The following is an 18,640-nucleotide window of genomic DNA, read 5'->3' as shown; positions in this document are numbered from 1 at the left end:
AGAGGACCATCACTGCCTTGGTGTCTTGCCAGACGCAGAAGGTCAAGTCATCCCGCTGCGCCACATTAAACTGATGTTTGTTCAACTCAGCCTTCTTTGTCAGCTGCTCATTTTTGGGGAGGTCCTTCCTGTTGGCACGCACCGTTCCACACGCTTGCACCCCCCTGACCTTGAGGTCCACCATCAACTTCACACTGGTGTAAAAGTTGTCCATATATACCGAAAGGTTGGACCCGTAATAAGGGGTCACCAGGTCTGACACTATCCGGTGAGCCAGATCTTTCTCTGCCTTACCCTGAATGGCCCCCGTATACACCTGAAAAAATTGGTGACGTAGCCCGCTTTTGCTCTCGGCCATGACCCACACCTTTATACCCCACTTCACCGGCTTCATGGGGAGGTACTGCCGGAAGCCCAGGCGTCCCTTGTACTTCACCATGGACTCATCTACGGTCACGAAGCCATTGACTTCATAGAGTGCCTGGAATCTAACCAGGAGGAGGTCCATCCACTGCCGGATCTTCCAGAGCTTGTCCGTTTTGTCCACGACAGGATCAGTATTATCTTGGAGATGGAGATATCTTAAAATGCATATGATAAGATTAATTTAAGCCTAACATTTATTGCCATCATTGTATTTATTCATTTATTTGTATTGCTATTGATGTATATTTATAGTATTTATATTTATTTATTCATTAGCCATAATTATATTATTTATTATGCTATTTATTCATTATGCCAGTATTGTATTTATTTATATGTACTAAGTTATTTGTGTATATTTATAGTATTTGTTATTTATTCATAATGCCATTATTGTATTTATAAGTATATATATATATATATATATATATATATATATATATATATATAACATTATTGTATTTATTTATTATCATTATCAACCAGGAAGAAAGAGAGCACAAGAAATCAAAACTCAATCAAACTTTATTTATAATTAATGTAACACAATGTGCTTCGTACAAGAGTGACATAAAATGTTCAGTTATACAGAATAAAATGCATACAAAACCTGTATCGAGCATATGCACACACACACACACACACACACACACACACACACACACACACACACACACACCAAAGATCAACACTGAACTGTGACAAACTCAGTATAACACCACACAAATCATTACCTCCAGATCATGTCGAAACGGTCCCTTGCCATGGCCTTGGGGACGTTGGTCTGGTACAGCCATTTAGTCTGCCTCCAGAAATCCCTGCGTGCTGGCAGCTTCAAAATACCGGGCGAGAGACACAGCCCGACAAATGTCTTCATCTCCGTTTTGGAGACAGGGTTCCACTTCGAATTGGTGGGGGTCTGACTGCGCGTCTGTTCAGCGTACCGATTAGTTTCAGTCACCAACATGTCCCAAAGATCATCGGTGAAAATACGCGAAAAGACATCCAGGGGGCTAGCGTCCACGGGGATCGTCTGTTTCACCCCCGGTTTGCGGGTGAACTGCTTCGCCTTGCGCGGCTGATAATCCTCGGTTCTCCAGTCTACGTGGAATCCGTGAAAGTTATCCTCCTCCTCTCCTTCTGTGTCCCACACATCCCACTCCTGTGCTCTATCCAACGGATCATCTTGCATGTTTTCATTAACACCATCCTCCTCCCTCTCAAACTCCTCACTATCTTCCAACTCAATGTCACTGCCCTCGCTGTCAAAATCCTCCTCTGCCGTAGCCATTTTCCCGCTCGCTCAAAAACAAACTCGCTCGCTCAAAAACAAATGCACGTGTATGTATGATTGACTGACGTGACTTTCAGCCAACCACAATACATTTGGGTGGTCACGTGGTCTTTAAAAAAATCAACAAGACCCACCTCATGTGTATTTGAACCAATGAAAAGGATGACGAATACCAAATGCTGCGCCACGCAGCAGCCGGCAGGAGGTTCAGAGTTGCGCAACGCAGTAACCGGCGGTAGATGTAATGTTTTGGTGCGCAGCATCCGGGACAAATGGGTTAAATCATTAAAGAAACATGCTAAGTTGAAATACTTTCTTTTCTGACAACAATGCTAAAGCCAGTATTTTCTGTTTTGAAATTTCCATTCCGGTCCGAAAATTATTTGATATGTCTTTTTCCCCTCTTAAATCTCAGGAGCATTTCTTCGATCCAGCATCACACTCTGGGTTTTTGGAGATGAGACTTCGCAATATCCGCCGGAAGCTAGAGGAAGGCCAGCGGCGTTACAGTAGACACAAGAGGTGCCGAGATGTTGAAGAGATGTCAAGTTCTGTGCAGGATGAAGGGGACGGCAGCGAAGTCAGAGAGTTCATCAAACTGATGAAAAGGCTGAGGCCTTCTGCAGAAAACATGTCCTCAATCAAATCAGCGATGCAGAAAACATTCACCTGGCGCAGATCGTGGATATCCAAACATTCACCCACCATGGAGGAAATCTTGCAAGAGTATCCACGCTTCTTGGATATACCAACACTGGTAGGTGTCTTTTTGTACCCCTTGCTTAAACCGGAATGCAGCAATCAAACTTATGTGTACATGTAGATTAAAAGCAATTATAAACAAGTAATTATAAATTGAAGAGGCTTATATATTATGTGTCTCTGTCCACTGCAACCACCCAGCTTGATACAGAGTTTGGTAAAATGCATCAAGGAAAGGGGGACCTGTTCCTAAGGCGGTGGGAGGCCAGCATCATGCCGAAGCTGAAAGCTGTTGCCGCCAGGGAGAAGGGTGATGTTGCATCTCTTGTTGAAGGAATGGAAGACCAAACTGATGGTATTTTTATTACATTTCTTCAATTTTTCCACAAAATTATTTAATATGCTTATGTTTACCTCTCTTCTTCCCCAACCACACCCACCCCGATTCTTGTTTGCAGATGAGAAGTGCTACATTATGTTGGTCGTCCTTACTCATCTCCTTCCACCAATTGCAGCAAGCCGCTGTAGCGTCAAGTCTGCGATTACACAACTCGTTGATTTTGTGCCGGTATGTTTGATGGGAATCTTGAGTTAATGTTGATAATCCTCGACAGGGTGTCTGCACGTCCTTAAATTGTCTTAAATTCAATTTTATGAATATTAGGCCTTAAAAGTCATTATAGTCCACATTTCTGATTTAAATTTGTTTAAAGGAACACACCAACTTATTGGGACTTTATCTTATTCACCGTAACCCAAGTCCATACAGACCCTTCTCATCTCCGTGCGTGCTGTAACGCTGTCGGACGTCCCCAGCGGCATCAGGCCAGAACATAACATGCAGGTAACTGGTTCCACCTAGCCTACTGCTCACATAACGTAACATGAGACACAGTCGTCTTTTAACCCTAAACAAACCGGGAACTATGTTCATTCTGCTGCTTGGTGCAAAGCAAATCACTCCGCCCAAGCAGCAGAATGAACATAGTTCCGGTTTGTTTAGGGTTAGAAGACGACTGTGTCTCATGTTACGTTGTTTTTTGTACATGCTGTGACTCTACAAATCACAACATGTAAATAGGAACATGTTGGCGTTATTTTGTCACTTATTTGGAGCAGTAGGCTAGGTGGAACCAGTTACCTGCATGTTATGTTCTGGCCTGATGCCACTGGGGACGTCAGACAGCATTACAGCACGCACGGAGATGAGAAGGGTATGTATCGACTCGTCTAACTCCGGGGGTTACGGTGAAGTCCCAATGAGTTGCCGTGTTCCTTTAAGGAGAGTTATATGCACATTATGTAGGTGCAAGGCTATCAGTAAGCAGTGTGGAAAAAGCCATTTAAGTTTATTGACAACAATGTCATAAAACGTATGTGGCTTGGAGTTAAGTGTGCAGGGGTAATCTTTTCTTTAATGTAAAATCTTTAAACCTACCACTGAACCTAATACAGACTTTATACTTGCACTTACCTGTTAGCAAAATTTAGATTAGCCTAACTCACTCTAATAACCATATTCCTACATAAAATCTACCGCTGCACAGGACCACATACGTACTTACTTTATACTTACCTGCTATGCTTAAATAAGAAAAAATGGATTATTCAAATTTGGTTATTGAATATCTTGAGTTCTTAAAAGCATTAAATTGAATCAAAACAGTACATATATGACATAATGCATGATGTTCTGGAGGGTGTGGCTCCTTTGGAAGTGAAGCTGTTGTTGCGCCACTTCATTTATGAAGAGAAGCTTTTCGCATTAGAGCAACTTAATCAAAGGATTGCTGGTTTTGACTATGGTTACATGAATGAGAAAAACAAACCAAGTGCCATTATCAATTTGAGATCTTCTGAAAATGCTGTCAGGCAAACTGCCTCCCAAATGTGGTGTCTCTTGCAAGTTTTACCATTTTTAGTGGGAGATTTCATTAATAAGGAAGACCAGTTTTGGCATCTGTTCATTTTGTTGAGGGAAATCTGCAGCATTATCTTTGCACCTGTTGTCAGTGTTGGGCTTGCTGTGTTTCTTAAACAGCTCATCGTAGATCACCATACGCTTTACAAGAAGTTGTTTTGCCGAAATCTAATTCCGAAGCACCATTTTATGATACACTATCCAAGAATGCTGTGTTTGTTTGGACCTCTTTCTCACTTGTGGTGTATGAGATTTGAGTCAAAGCATAATCCAATGAAAAGGCAAGCGCATGTGGTATGCAATTTCAAAAATATTGCCAAAACTCTTGCTTATAAACATCAGGTTCAACTAGGGCTGGGCGATATATCGATATAAAAAATATATCGATATATTTTTAAATGAGATATGGAATTAGACCATATCGCATATATCGATATAGTTCAAATGTGATCCTTGCTCCCATAGATATATACACAGATGTCGCCTTGAGGTTCTAAACATACGTCAAAACCGCCGCCATCTTGGAACAGGGGTCCGAAGCATTCAGATCAACGCTAAAGATGCCGGACTTTTGTACTGCTTAATTATGTTCGATAGAGGAAATGAAAAGAACAAACAGCAATGAATAACATTTAACAGGTGACAATGTGTTTTATGATTTATGTATGCCGCCTTCGACCAGCAATCTGAGCTCCGGCGGCAGCGGGAGGCGGAGAGCTCCGTGGCCGGCCGCAGCGTCTCTTCCCCCGGGAAAAACACAGCTTTGCCTCGCTGCTGCGCCGGTCCCCGCTGATCCAGATCGGACCAGCCAAAGACAGAGTGGTGATCGGTAGGATCTTACACGTAGTCCAGGACGACCTGTATGTCGATATCGGTGGAAAGTTCCACTAAGTTTGCCGGCGGCAGGCGGACGGAGAGAAGCTACAGCGGGGCAACAGAGACCGTCTGCGGCTGCAGGATCTGGAGCTCAGTGCCCGTTAAAATGACATGTAACGCATAAATACATACAGAAATAAATAGTGGAGGAATGAGCCTGGACATTTCAGTCTGTTTTAAACTTCACCTTGAAGCAGAAACTCTTAGTTCAGAAGGGTGAAGTTTCCGTTTGGACTCAGATCTGTGAACCGATCATAATAAATATTCTTTGTATTAACACATTAATTAGTTTCTTTGTTTTGTAGTCGATAGTTCATCTTTTAGTTTACTCAAGTGGAAGCAGTATCAAGTGGAAGAATGGGACTATAAACCTAGGCTTACAGGCATGAGGCATTACATTTTGAACAAAGTAGATTATATTAATATCAAAAGCTTAATTGACCTTTGGAACGAATCACAAATATGGAGCTTTGATTTCAATAAAGGTACTCCTGTTATACAGTATTTAGGTTTACATTTTATTGTTATTTGAACAGCTGAGCATTTAATCATGAACCAGGTGAAGAAACCGGTTTATTATTTATTTGATTTTGCAACTGTTTCTATGAAACTACTTGTGACAGGTCATATTTGATTTTGGCTTTGACTGAACATTTGCTCTCACTTTGCGGAAAAAAATATCGGGATATATATCGTATATCGATATTCAGCCAAAATATATCGGGATATGACTTTTGGTCCATATCGCCCAGCCCTAGGTTCAACAAATGTACAATTTCAAGCTTGGTGACCCGTTTTGTAAAAAATACAATGTAGACAATGCCTTTCCTGTGAACATTGGTGCTTTAAAGAAAGCTGCTGTTATACTGGAGGGACTTAAATCAGCCCTGCACACTGATTTTACAATGAGTAGCATCATTTATGTTACACATTCGCTGACTGTAAATGGCCACACGTACAGGACTGAATCGGTTCTGCCATTAAAGACACAGCATCACGGGGAGCACTTATTTGGAGAGATCATTCATGTTTTACCACAGGGAGGGGTATTCTTCTTCCTCATTAGAGTACTTGAAGTTAAGTACTTTGACGAGCATTTCTATGCATATGTTGTGCAAAAAACAAAAGACTTTGAAATGATCAATGTAGATGATGTTGCAGATGTTAGGCCTCTTGACATTATGTCAAATTTTAGCACTGAAGAGCTCTATCTCAATTTTTCACACATCACTTCTTAGAGTGTAGCTGTTCTTCTACTGGGGTTATTTAGATGGAGACTTCTTTGATGTAGCATTATATGGTATATCACATACCATATCATTAAACACCTTTTATTTATTCAATTTATTTAAGTAGACCTATGAACTTTAACGTTTTGACTGATAATGGTTAATGAAGTCAAATATAATACATTTTCTGGCAGCACGCCAGAAGGTCTAAGTATGAACCAATATCAGCGTTTATGTTTGCGTTTGGCCTTCAAACCCTAACCAGAACAATCCCCCCCCCCCCCCCCACACACACACACACACACCCCCCCCCCTCACCCAGGATATAAAAGCAATTCCTGTCCTTTAACACAGATATAATGAATACAACAACGTTCTATGGGAAGCGACCAGGTGGACTTAAAATCAGGATTCCATCAGCCGAAAGTGATGACAGCTGTCTCAGTGACAGTGGGGATAGTGATGAAGACTACACTCCTACACCAGTTGATGAAAGCAACGATGAAAGCAGCGATGGTGAGAGTACTGACAACAGCAACAATGATGAAGACTCCGAAGGAAATCATGATGTACATCCTACCACCAGTGCTACTGCGGGGAAGAGGGAAATCAGCTACCACTACAAAAAGACAAAAGGTAGTATGGAAGACAGTGAAGCAAAATAAGTCTGCAAAAGACATTCCAGTTTGGCAAGGTGCTCTTCCAGATGCTGATGCAATCAGACTGCCCATTCAATACTTCAGAGACTTTGTTGATTCTGATCTTTTGGATACTATTGTGGAACAAAGCAATCTTTATTGCACACAACAAAATCCAAATGGTGCTCTCAAATTGGATAAGAATGAACTGGAGCAGTTTATTGGCACTGTAGTGTACATGAGTGTTTTCCATTTACCAAGGTCAAGAATGTACTGGTCCAGTGCATGTCGAGTACCGCATGTTGCTGATGTGATGTCCCGAGACAGATGGGAAGAAATAAAACATTTCCTTCATTTCAATGACAACATGGCACCCAACAACAGTGATAAACTTTTCAAAGTCAGGCCTCTTATTGATTCACTCCTCCCCAAATTTCAGGCTCTCCCTCAAGACCAAATGTTATCGATTGATGAACAAATGGTGCCATTCAAAGGAAAATCGAGTCTCAAGCAATATATCCCCAATAAGCCATACAAATGGGGATACAAGATCTTTGTGCTTTGTGACACAACAGGCCTGGTGCATTCATTTGACATCTTTACAGGGAAAATTGAGCCTGTACCAGGACTACCAGACATTGGGGCAAGTGGAAACATTGTGCTAAAGCTTGCACAAGTTATCCATGGTGCTGTCAATCATCTGGTGTACTTTGACAACTGGTTTTCCTCCTTGGATTTGTTTGTTGCTCTTTCAAACAATGGGATACCAGCTCTTGGGACTGTACGGCAGTGTCGCCTGCGAGGGTGCAGTTTCAGTGCAGACGCAGAAATGAAGAAGAAGGGAAGAGGCACACTTGAAGAGCAACAGGTTGTTGTTGACAATGTGGAAATAAGAGCAGTCAAATGGTTTGACAACAGAGGGGTGATCGTTGCAAGCACTTTTGCCAGTGCACAGCCTGTTTCCAACATTGAAAGATGGGGTAAAAATCTGAAACAGAAAGTGACTGTGGAATGCCCAAGTATCATCAGCCTGTACACCAAGTTCATGGGCGGCGTTGATGCTCTTGATGCACTGATTGCATATTACCGCATCCACATAAGGTCAAAAAAGTACTACCATAGACTATTTTTTCACTTTGTGGACATGGTCATTGTCAACAGCTGGTTGTTGTATCGGCGGGATTGCGAGTCACTGACAGTCCCAAGAAAGAAGCAGAAGGATTTGCTTGCTTTCAGAACATCTATTGCACAGGCACTCTGCATGCAAGGGAAGGATCTGTCAAAGAAGAAGAGGGGGCGGCCTTCAATGGATGTTGAAAGGGAGCTTGAGAAGAAGAAACATCAAGGTCCAGCTACGGTTATGCCAACACAGGAAGTCCGTTCAGATGGTGTGGGTCACTGGCCAGTGGTTGAAAGTGAGCGACAACGCTGCAAACTCCCACATTGCAAGGGCCAGACTGTAATTAAATGTGCAAAGTGCACCATTCACCTGTGCCTCAACAAAAACAAGGGCTGCTTTCGTGAATTCCACAAGTAAGACTGTTTCACGCAAAGACACTTCAAGTGACATGGTCACTTTACACATGACCCAGTTTCACATGACAGATGAAAAGTTCAGTAATTGTTTGTATCCTGAGAACTTTGAAATCTAAAAGCAGGCCAGTAAAGTTTGAGAAACCCTGCCCAAGTGACTCATGCACACTAACTGTTTCATGTATCTGCTAAACAAATCAATCTCACAATAAGCACATTAGGCAATCCACCCTCTCTCCAGACCTGTTAATTTACATATTATAGTGTGTTCTTTTGTTCACTATGCACTGGAGAAACAAGGACTGAGTTAAACTGAAAGAGTGTTATTCTTATTATAGTGTGTTTTCTTGTTCACTATGCACTGGAGAAACAAGGACTGAGTTAAACTGAAAGAGTTTTATTCTTATTATAGTGTGTTTTTTTGTACACTATGCACTGGAGAAACAAGGACAGAGTTAAACTGACAGAGTTTTATTCTTATTATAGTGTGTTTTCTTGTTCACTATGCACTGGAGAAACAAGGACAGAGTTAAACTGACAGAGTGTTATTCTTATTATAGTGTGTTTTCTTGTTCACTATGCGCTAAAGAAACAAGGACAGAGTTAAACTGACAGAGTGTCATTCTTATTATAGTGTGTTTTCTTGTTCACTTATGCACTGGAGAAACAAGGAAAGAGTTAAACAGAATTTAACATGGAATGTATAAAAACTACTTTCAATGTTAGGGAGTAGTAGGAGTAGTATTTTTCTTTCTTGCTGAATAAAATCTACCTATCTGAGATGGGAAAATGTGTTTTATTAATTTGACCATTTTGTAAAAGATTTTACCATAAATGCCTGTTGTCGCTAATTTGCATCATACCTAAATTTATATCTATTCTATATGCTATGGACAAATTAACAATCTCAATTTAATTTAGCATCAGCTTGGAGCCAGAAACACACATATTACATTTTTTTATATAATTGTAAATAAATTCAGGCATCAAGGGGTTAAACACCTTTTATTTATTTAAGTAGACCTATGAACTTTAACGTTTTGACTGATAATGGTTAATGAAGTCAAATGTAATACATTTTCTGGCAGCACGCCAGAATGTCTAAGTATGAACTAATATCAGTGTTTATGTTTGCGTTTGGCCTTCAAACCCTAACCAGAACAATCTGGTTGATGTTCGTTGTCACAGGTAGTCGCCAACTTATCATCTGACTTCCCCTGCTTCATGTTGATGCCATCACTGTGAGCCTCGCCTTTGATTTTTGGGATCTTTTTGGATCTATGGGTGCTAATTATACCATTAAACTCATCATCTGACAGTTCATGTTCGATGTCATTACTTTGGGGACCGCCTTTGCTTTTGGAGATCTTTTTGGAGCTATTGGTGATCATTTTACCATTTAACTTATCAGACTGTTCATGTTCAATGTCATTACTTTTGAGATTGCCTCTGCTTTTTGAGTTCGTTTTGGATCTATGGGTGATCATTTTAACATTTAACTCATCAATGGACTCCCCCTGCTTCAGGTCAATGTCACTACTTTGGGAATTGCCTCTGCTTTTGGAGTTCTTTTTAGATCTATGGGTGATCATTTTAACATTTATCTCATCATCTAACTGTTCATGTCTGATGTCATTAATTTGGAGATTGCCTCTGCTTTTGGAGATCATTTTGGAGCTAGGGGTGATCATTTTACCATTTAACTCATCATCGGACTCCCCCTGCTTCAAGTCAATGTCATTACTTTTGGAGGTGCCTTTGCTTTTGGTGTTCTTTTTAAATTCATGCTTTAAGATACTCTTACATGTCTTCCAAGCAGAAGTATTTTTCGGTTTGATTTCCCCATAACAGACCTGCCTGGGAAGGTCTTTTACCCTTTTTATTCCCTTCTCTTCGAAGGCTTTGGTTTTTGCTTTTACGTTTTCCTGGAGTAGGTTTTCATTCATCAGTAGTCCATCATTTTCTTGGGGTTCCATGTTTGCTTCCGTGATTTTGGACTCTAGGTCATTGTTGTTTTTTTGGAGTATGGCCTTTTCTTCATAGATGTCTTTGTCTGTTGCCTCCAGTTCCTTAATGTTTGCCTGTAGGGTATTGTTGTCTCTTTGGAGCATGTCCCTGTCTTCCTGGATGTCTTTATTTGTTGCCTCCAGTTTCTTGATTTTTGACTGTAGGGTATTGTTGTCTCCTTGGAGCATGTCCCTGTCTTTCTGGATGTCTTTATTTGTTGCCTCCAGTTTCTTGATCTTTGACTGTAGGGCCTTGTTGGTGCTCTGGAGTATGTCTTCCTGGAGTTTCTCGATTGTTGCCTGGAGATACCCGTTTTGGGCCCGGAGGAGATGGCATTCATGCACAGAGTTCTCGCGGTTTAACGCCATATCATAGAGTTGTACCTTGAGATCCTCTTTTTCTACCGTTATTATCGCACAGAACATGGCCGAGTTCTACCTCAAGGTTGATGTGGTCCATGACCTCGCTTCCTACCAGGAGAGCGTCCTTGTTTTCTGGCTGGTCTTTGTTTTTTTCCTGGAGATAGCGGTATTCAAACCTGAGGTAACCCAGTGCTCGCTGAAGATTACCATAGTTTACATTCAGGTCGTCGTTTTTTACCCGGATGACAGCGTTGTTCTTACGCTCATCCTCAATTATTTTCTTTAAGCTTTGATTCTCTTCCCAGAGAGCTTCCATGGGACCGTTTATCACCTGGACATGCTCTTTCATATTTTCTTTTTCTGCCAGGACAGCATGCCTGTAACGTTCATCCTCAAATATTGTTTCGATTATTCTTTTGATCTCTTCTCTGAGAGCTTGATTGCATTTAAAAACGAGTCTTATCACCTGGACATGCTCTTTCATATTTTCTTTTTAGCTGTTCTTCTACTGGGGTTATTTAGATGGAGACTTCTTTGATGTAGCATTATATGGTATATCACATACCATATCATTAAACACCTTTTATTTATTCAATTTATTTAAGTAGACCTATGAACTTTAACGTTTTGACTGATAATGGTTAATGAAGTCAAATATAATACATTTTCTGGCAGCACGCTAGAAGGTCTAAGTATGAACCAATATCAGCGTTTATGTTTGCGTTTGGCCTTCAAACCCTAACCAGAACAATCCCCCCCCCCTCCACACACACACACACACCCCCACCCTCACCCATTTTTTTAATAATTTACTTTTAGATTTAGATTTATAATACTGGGTGAACTGCTGCTAAAATGTCATTGTTCATTTTGCACAATCACAATAAATCTTCTGATTCTCATTAAGAAAACGTATAGCCACTTAACACATTAGCCTACTCATTTGACATGGTTTTAAAGCTATATTGCGTAGTTTCTGTCGCCCACATGAGGAATTCTAAGTAATGACAACAATACTGTCGGCGCGTCCACATGATACAAGCCTTCCGTGACCACGCATGGTGGGAGGAAACCGGAGCACCCGGTGTAAACCCACACAAACCTGGGGAGATTCCGAGGCTAAAATATGCAAACTCAGCAGAGAAAGATCATTTTATGTAGCTAGTTCTGTAGCTGTTCTTCTACTGGGGTTATTTAGATGGAGACGTCTTTGATGTAGCATTATATGGTATATCACATACCATATAATTAAACACCTTTTATTTATTCAATTTATTTAAGTAGACCTATGAACTTTAACGTTTTGACTGATAATGGTTAATGAAGTCAAATATAATACATTTTCTGGCAGCACGCCAGAATGTCTAAGTATGAACTAATATCAGTGTTTATGTTTGCGTTCGGCCTTCAAACCCGAACCAGAACAATCTGGTTGATGTTCGTTGTCACAGGTAGTCGCCAACTTATCATCTGACTTCCCCTGCTTTCTTTTTAGATCTATGGGTGATCATTTTAACATTTAATTCATCATCTAACTGATCATGTCCAATGTCATTACTTTGGGGATTGCCTCTGCTTTTGGAGTTCTTTCTAGATCTATGGGTGATAATTTTAACATTTATCTCATCATCTAACTGTTCATGTCTGATGTCATTAATTTGGAGATTGCCTCTGCTTTTGGAGATCTTTTTGGAGCTAGGGGTGATCATTTTACCATTTAACTCATCATCGGACTCCCCCTGCTTCAAGTCAATGTCATTACTTTTGGAGGTGCCTTTGCTTTTGGAGTTCTTTTTAAATTCATGCTTTAAGATACTCTTACATGTCTTCCAAGCAGAAGTATTTTTCGGTTTGATTTCTCCATAACAGACCTGCCTGGGAAGGTCTTTTACCCTTTTTATTCCCTTCTCTTCGAAGGCTTTGGTTTTTCCTTTTACGTTTTCCTGGAGTAGGTTTTCATTCATCAGGAGTCCATCATTTTCTTGGGGTTCCATGTTTGCTTCCGTGATTTTGGACTCTACGTCATTGTTGTTTTTTTGGCGTATGGCCTTTTCTTCATAGATGTCTTTGTCTGTTGCCTTCAGTTCCTTAATTTTTGCCTGTAGGGTATTGTTGTCTCTTTGGAGCATGTCCCTGTCTTCCTGGATGTCTTTATTTGTTGCCTCCAGTTTCTTGATTTTTGACTGTAGGGTATTGTTGTCTCCTTGGAGCATGTCCCTGTCTTTCTGGATGTCTTTATTTGTTGCCTCCAGTTTCTTGATCTTTGACTGTAGGGCCTTGTTGGTGCTCTGGAGTATGTCTTCCTGGAGTTTCTTGATTGTTGCCTGGAGATACCCGTTTTGGGTCCGGAGGAGATGGCATTCATGCACCGAGTTCTCGCGGTTCAACGCCATATCATAGAGTTGTACCTTGAGATCCTCTTTTTCTACCGTAAGCTGCTTATTATTGCACAGAACATGGCCGAGTTCTACCTCAAGGTTGATGTGGTCCATGACCTCGCTTCCTACCAGGAGAGCGTCCTTGTTTTCTGGCTGGTCTTTGTTTTTTTCCTGGAGATAGCGGTATTCAAACCTGAGGTAACCCAGTGCTCGCTGAAGATTACCATAGTTTACATTCAGGTCGTCGTTTTCTACCCGGATGACAGCGTTGTTCTTACGCTCATCCTCAATTATTTTCTTTAAGCTTTGATTCTCTTCCCAGAAAGCTTCCATGGGACCGTTTATCACCTGGACATGCTCTTTCATATTTTCTTTTTCTGCCAGGACAGCATGCCTGTAACGTTCATCCTCAAATATTGTTTCGATTATTCTTTTGATCTCTTCTCTGAGAGCTTGATTACATTTAAAAACGAGTCCTGCATCGTTGTTTTTGATGTCTTCCTCCGTGACGTGCAAGTTCACTTTGAGATCTTGTTTTTCTACCTGGAGGACAGTATTCTTCTCAAGCTCATCAAGAATTATTTTCTTCAATCTTTGGATCTCTTCCGTGACGTTGTTCAATGGCAAGTTCTCTTTGAGATCCTGTTTTTCTGCCTGGAGGAGAGCATTCTTGTTTTGTTCTTCCTCAATGGTTTTCTTTAGGGTTTCAATCTCTAGTTTTAGAACTTGATGGCTCCTGCAAATCAGCAAATCTTTGTCATTGGTGATAATGTTTAATTGAGAGCTATTCTTCAAGAGTTGCTCACTGCTTTTCTTATAAAACTGTTTGTCGCTATCGAGCTTCTGAAATTCTGCCTTGATTTTCCCAATGTGCCTTTCTAAGATATCCATTATATTTAGTTTTTTAAGTAAAAACTATTCTTGTTGAAGACAGATGTAGCTACTAAACACTGAGTGTGTGCCGTGAGTTCTGGTGATAACTAACTGATTCTTGAGGTGATAGGACGAATGATTGGACAAACTATTCGTTAAGAAATCTGAAATTGAATCAGTAAAGATCAAAATGCTCCTCTGCTCGGTGTCTGTTGTCCATGTAAGAAATTATTGCTGCGTTCTAGGCAACCTGTAACTTGTGTTTTCACAACCTTCTACCAGTGAAAGTGCCCTGGAACGGCAGTCAAACCCGTAACTTACTACCCGTGAACTCGTACCAGATCGTTGTACTCCCAGTTACAGTTTTTGACGTCACACACACATAAACAACAATGGTGACCCCCCGTTGAGGCTGAACAGACGCAGTTTATAAACCGTGATAAATAGAAATAAATAGGCAACGTAAAGTAAACTAAATAGCTAATGTCAACGTAAGGTAGCCGCTAGCTAGAAGGGTTTTTGGTGACTTTGCCTGGAATGCTACCAACTTGTGAGTTGTGACTTGAAGTCGTGTCTGGAATGCAGCATATGTACATGGAATCTTAGATCAAAGCACAAATATTTCATCAGAAAATGATGTCACATGGAATCTTAGATAAAGGAAAGATCTTGGATAAAGAGTGTTCCAACAGGAAGTGATGTCACACTTTGACTGTTTGCTAAACTCCGCCCCCATAGTGACTGTTGCTATGCCCATCAGTAAGGGATGGAACTCTAAAATAAATTTCAAATAACATGACTTCATTTTTTTTAAATCAATGTTAGTCCCACACAGTGTAGGATTAACTATCCAAACATATTTACACGGAAAAATAAGTCATGTTTCTTTAATTAGTCAATTGGTCTAGTGGACCAGGTGGGGAAAAGAAAATCTGTGAAATCACCTCTTTTTTCACAAATACAGCAAAATAACTTAAATCTTGGAACTTTTATGTGGGTGCATGTTCAACTAACAGTTTGGGAACTTTACCTCTCTCAGTTTTGATTCCTGTTGAAACCAACGATGATCAACAATGATCTGGGGACCATGAATGTCCGTACCAAATGTTATGGTAATCCATCCAGTAGTCAAATTTTATTTGTCACATACACAATCATACTCAGTACAATGTGTGGTGAAATTCATTGTTTACATGTTCCGGCTCAATAAAAGCAATAACAATAAAATCCAAAAAAATAGTAATGTACAACACAATAGATGTCATAATAGGTGGAAATCATGCCGCTTAGGAAAAGCACCGCAAAGAAAGACTAGAAACGGCGTCTGACCGGAGGTGTCCGAATATGGCCAATAGCTGCAAACGGCTTCCAAACATCATGCCACGCTAGGTGCATTTTTTGATTAGTCCTGGGGAAATTTAAGACATATCCCAAAGTTGGACTATTTCGATCATATCTCACATGCCTTGCATTTGAGTAAGATGCATCCTAATTTGAATTATAGACTAAAACATATTCAATAATACATGTAATGTGGACAGGGTTTAAATGTAAAGAATATGTAATAGAAGTGTTGTCACTGCTTTGCGCAAAGGTCATTAATGATTGAGGTTCTTCAGCCTCTTCTGCTGTTGCTTCACTATCTTCCCTTTAACATCCCAGTTGTTGGTCACACTTCAAAAAAAAAAAAAAAAAGACTTTGATAAAACCTCCCTGTCATTATTTGCCGTTTCAGCACAATGCAGAAGTGCTGTAAAATCAACAGGACCTCCAGTTCTGCACTACTACAGTCCTGGAAAAAGATGATGGATGTTTGGTTACTAAGGCTGCTTCTGTATTGCAGTGTAACCAGCAAACTGCGTCACCTGGATCTGCCTTTTAATAATTCATTTGGATAAAGCATTTACTGCAGTGTTCACACACTGATGGTAATTTTTTTCAGTGTGGCTTCACAAGTACAAGTTCACTGCAAACACAAATTCAATTTCCATTTTTTTTTTGTGCACCCAGGGACTTTGTGTGGCTTTAACTTTTACACGCTCATTAATAAAACATATCTTAACGATTCTCGCTTTGTGCTGGATTCAGGAAATAATCTCAATTATGAGGAACGCCTCCAAGCACAGATAATGTGTTATTGCTGTGTTCATACTGTAGCTGGACAATAGCAGCCTTCGGAGAGATACGAAACAAGTTTCATTCTGCTGAGTTATTGCTTTTATGACATGTAAGGGATATTACCAAATCAGACCCTGCCTTGCAAGTAAGAAATGTACATCTCCATCCATTTCTCTATTGCGCCATTACATTATCTATTGGCTTTTATCAAAAGCTGACCCTAATCCTAAGCACTTTTTTTATGACGGCTTTGTATGGTTGTTGTTATAATTCCAAAATATTTCTAATGTGAATAAATTAACACTGTATTATTTAATTATTTGTCTTTATTTAAAATTCATTGTCATACTGTAACACTGGGGTATTTCTTTTAATTTGTCCATGCACGGACTGGGGTGGATGAGGGGGGGAACCATTTTAAATTAATGGAACTCCTGCTGACCTTCCTTTCCAGTGGCTCCTTTAATGTCTTTAAAAAAAACTTTTATTCTTTTAAATTGAATTGAGTTTTATACTCCTGCCAACCATCCTGTCCAGTGGTTCTTTAAACCTGCTTTTAATATCCGGGTCCTTTTTTAAATGGCTTTTTAACCAATCCTGTTTTTTTAAAAGGAGTGTTTAAAGTGTTTTTTAAAATTGCTTGCGTGGCATCTTTAAAATTGCACCAGCCTCGTGTCACCCTTCATTACCAGACAACAAAAACATACAAACCCTGGAAGAGTCTCTCGTCTTCAGCCATCTTGGTCCTTAAGTGTCTAAGTTATGCACATGCCCAAAATAAAAAAGCACCGCATTAAAATTCAACCCTCGGCTTTTATTTCCACGTCCTCCCACGCCATAAGGAGACAAACAACCTTGTGTTTAATAATGACAGCAGGAGCGAGAAGACCTTTATCTTTATCAAACTGAATGGAAGGACCGGTAAAATGGCTCTTCAGGCATATACAGAGTTCATCATTGAACTTTTTGAAAGTGGGAAAACCCACTCTGAAATTGTCACTGCACTACAGCGAGTTGGTGCTCCAAGGTGCTCATTAATGACGGTGAGAAGGTTTTGTTCAGATCACAATCTGCGAAGGAGAAACTTCGTCTCAGACGAGAGCTTGGGATGCGAGGTGTTATCTGCCATTAACCAGGTACGTTTGTATTTTAACTATTTAGTGTAGCTAGTTATCACAACTGTTAGCAGCTAAACCAACATTACCAGTGACAGTGGGCTAGCAAGGATAGCGTGTATAGAGCCAGTATATTTCTGTCAATTTTGAATGAAGTGTGTTTTACGATGATAAAAGTCCTGATTATTTACATGGAGTCTGGTGGAGTTTGGTGATGGTGATTTCGGGGCTGTTTCATGTTAAACTAAAAGGATCTTACTCTTTAACTAAAGGTCTGTCTCTGTAGGGATCCATCCCATAATGTTGTCACACACTTAGAATAATAATCATTTCTTCTTAATTTTCTTGTAATTTCTCCGTTTAAACGCCGTGATGAGCCGTGTGCAATGTGTTGCTCTGAAACTGTTGCCCCTGGCAACCGATAGCGTAGGATCCATAAATGTCAATGGGTAGGATCCCAAAATGGTCAGACACTTCCCAAACCGTAACGGGACAGCAAGCTACCAGATTTGTTTACCTTAGCAGCTAGTCATCTACAATCAGCTTGGATTCCTCCCAGCTGATCTCGACAAACTCCAATGCTTCTGGTGATAAGTTGTAAACACGTTGGCTTTGTCTTTTACTCAAACTCTGATGTTAGTTGACACAGCTGGTTCACTCAATGCAAAGGGAGACATGAAGACTCCCAGCTCTAGGCTGTTGTGCGTCAGATGTTTTCTGCTGTGATCTGAGAAATCTGAGTTTATTGCTGAAACATGTAAGATGTCTCTTTGGCCTCATCCCATTAAGTGATTTAGCTTTAAAGTAAATCCTGTAACTTAATAGTTGTTAAAAAAATAAAACATGTTTTCCCCAAATAATGAATTACTGTGTATACTATAAATTACATAAAAATAAGATGGAACTACCCTCCTTGTCCCTGTCACACACATGCACACAATCATTGTGAAGCCTTAATATACCCTAACTCTCCTACCCCAACCCTCACAGGCCCGTCTTATGGCCGAAAATTTATGACCGGATACCTGTCAACTCTGGGCATCAACGCAGGCGAAGGACGTGTTGGGAGAATACTTAGGGAGGTGCATCAGCCATACAATATCTTGCGTTGTCAGGTAAGATTAATATAGACAAAAAGTCATTGACAAAACAGTTTTAACAAAAGGTC

At 40.3% G+C, this 18,640-nt stretch overlaps 1 protein-coding gene across 4 annotated transcripts in view; it reads left to right on the top strand.

The window, feature by feature from the left end:
• LOC114566376 (uncharacterized) overlaps positions 1-17,222 on the top strand; it is a 32,306-nt gene extending 15,084 nt beyond the window's left edge. The window contains exons 5-8 of one of the 4 annotated variants that reach the window (XM_028594775.1): positions 2,136-2,477; positions 2,624-2,777; positions 2,881-2,990; positions 15,975-17,222. In XM_028594775.1, coding sequence (XP_028450576.1) covers positions 2,136-2,477; positions 2,624-2,777; positions 2,881-2,990; positions 15,975-15,995 — 627 coding nt within the window. In that variant the 3' untranslated portion in view covers positions 15,996-17,222. Of the gene's footprint in view, positions 1-2,135; positions 2,478-2,623; positions 2,778-2,880; positions 3,201-6,802; positions 8,588-15,974 lie in introns of those variants that run through there. The other 3 variants (XM_028594776.1, XM_028594777.1, XM_028594774.1) reach the window with 3 other exon arrangements.
• Positions 17,223-18,640: the final 1,418 nt, after the last annotated feature.

The sequence above is a fragment of the Perca flavescens genome, chromosome 13 (genome assembly GCF_004354835.1).
Source record: "Perca flavescens isolate YP-PL-M2 chromosome 13, PFLA_1.0, whole genome shotgun sequence".
NCBI classification, from domain to species: Eukaryota; Metazoa; Chordata; class Actinopteri; order Perciformes; family Percidae; genus Perca; species Perca flavescens.
Note: the sequence above shows the minus strand (reverse complement) of the source record. Positions and strands in the feature narration are given on the sequence as shown.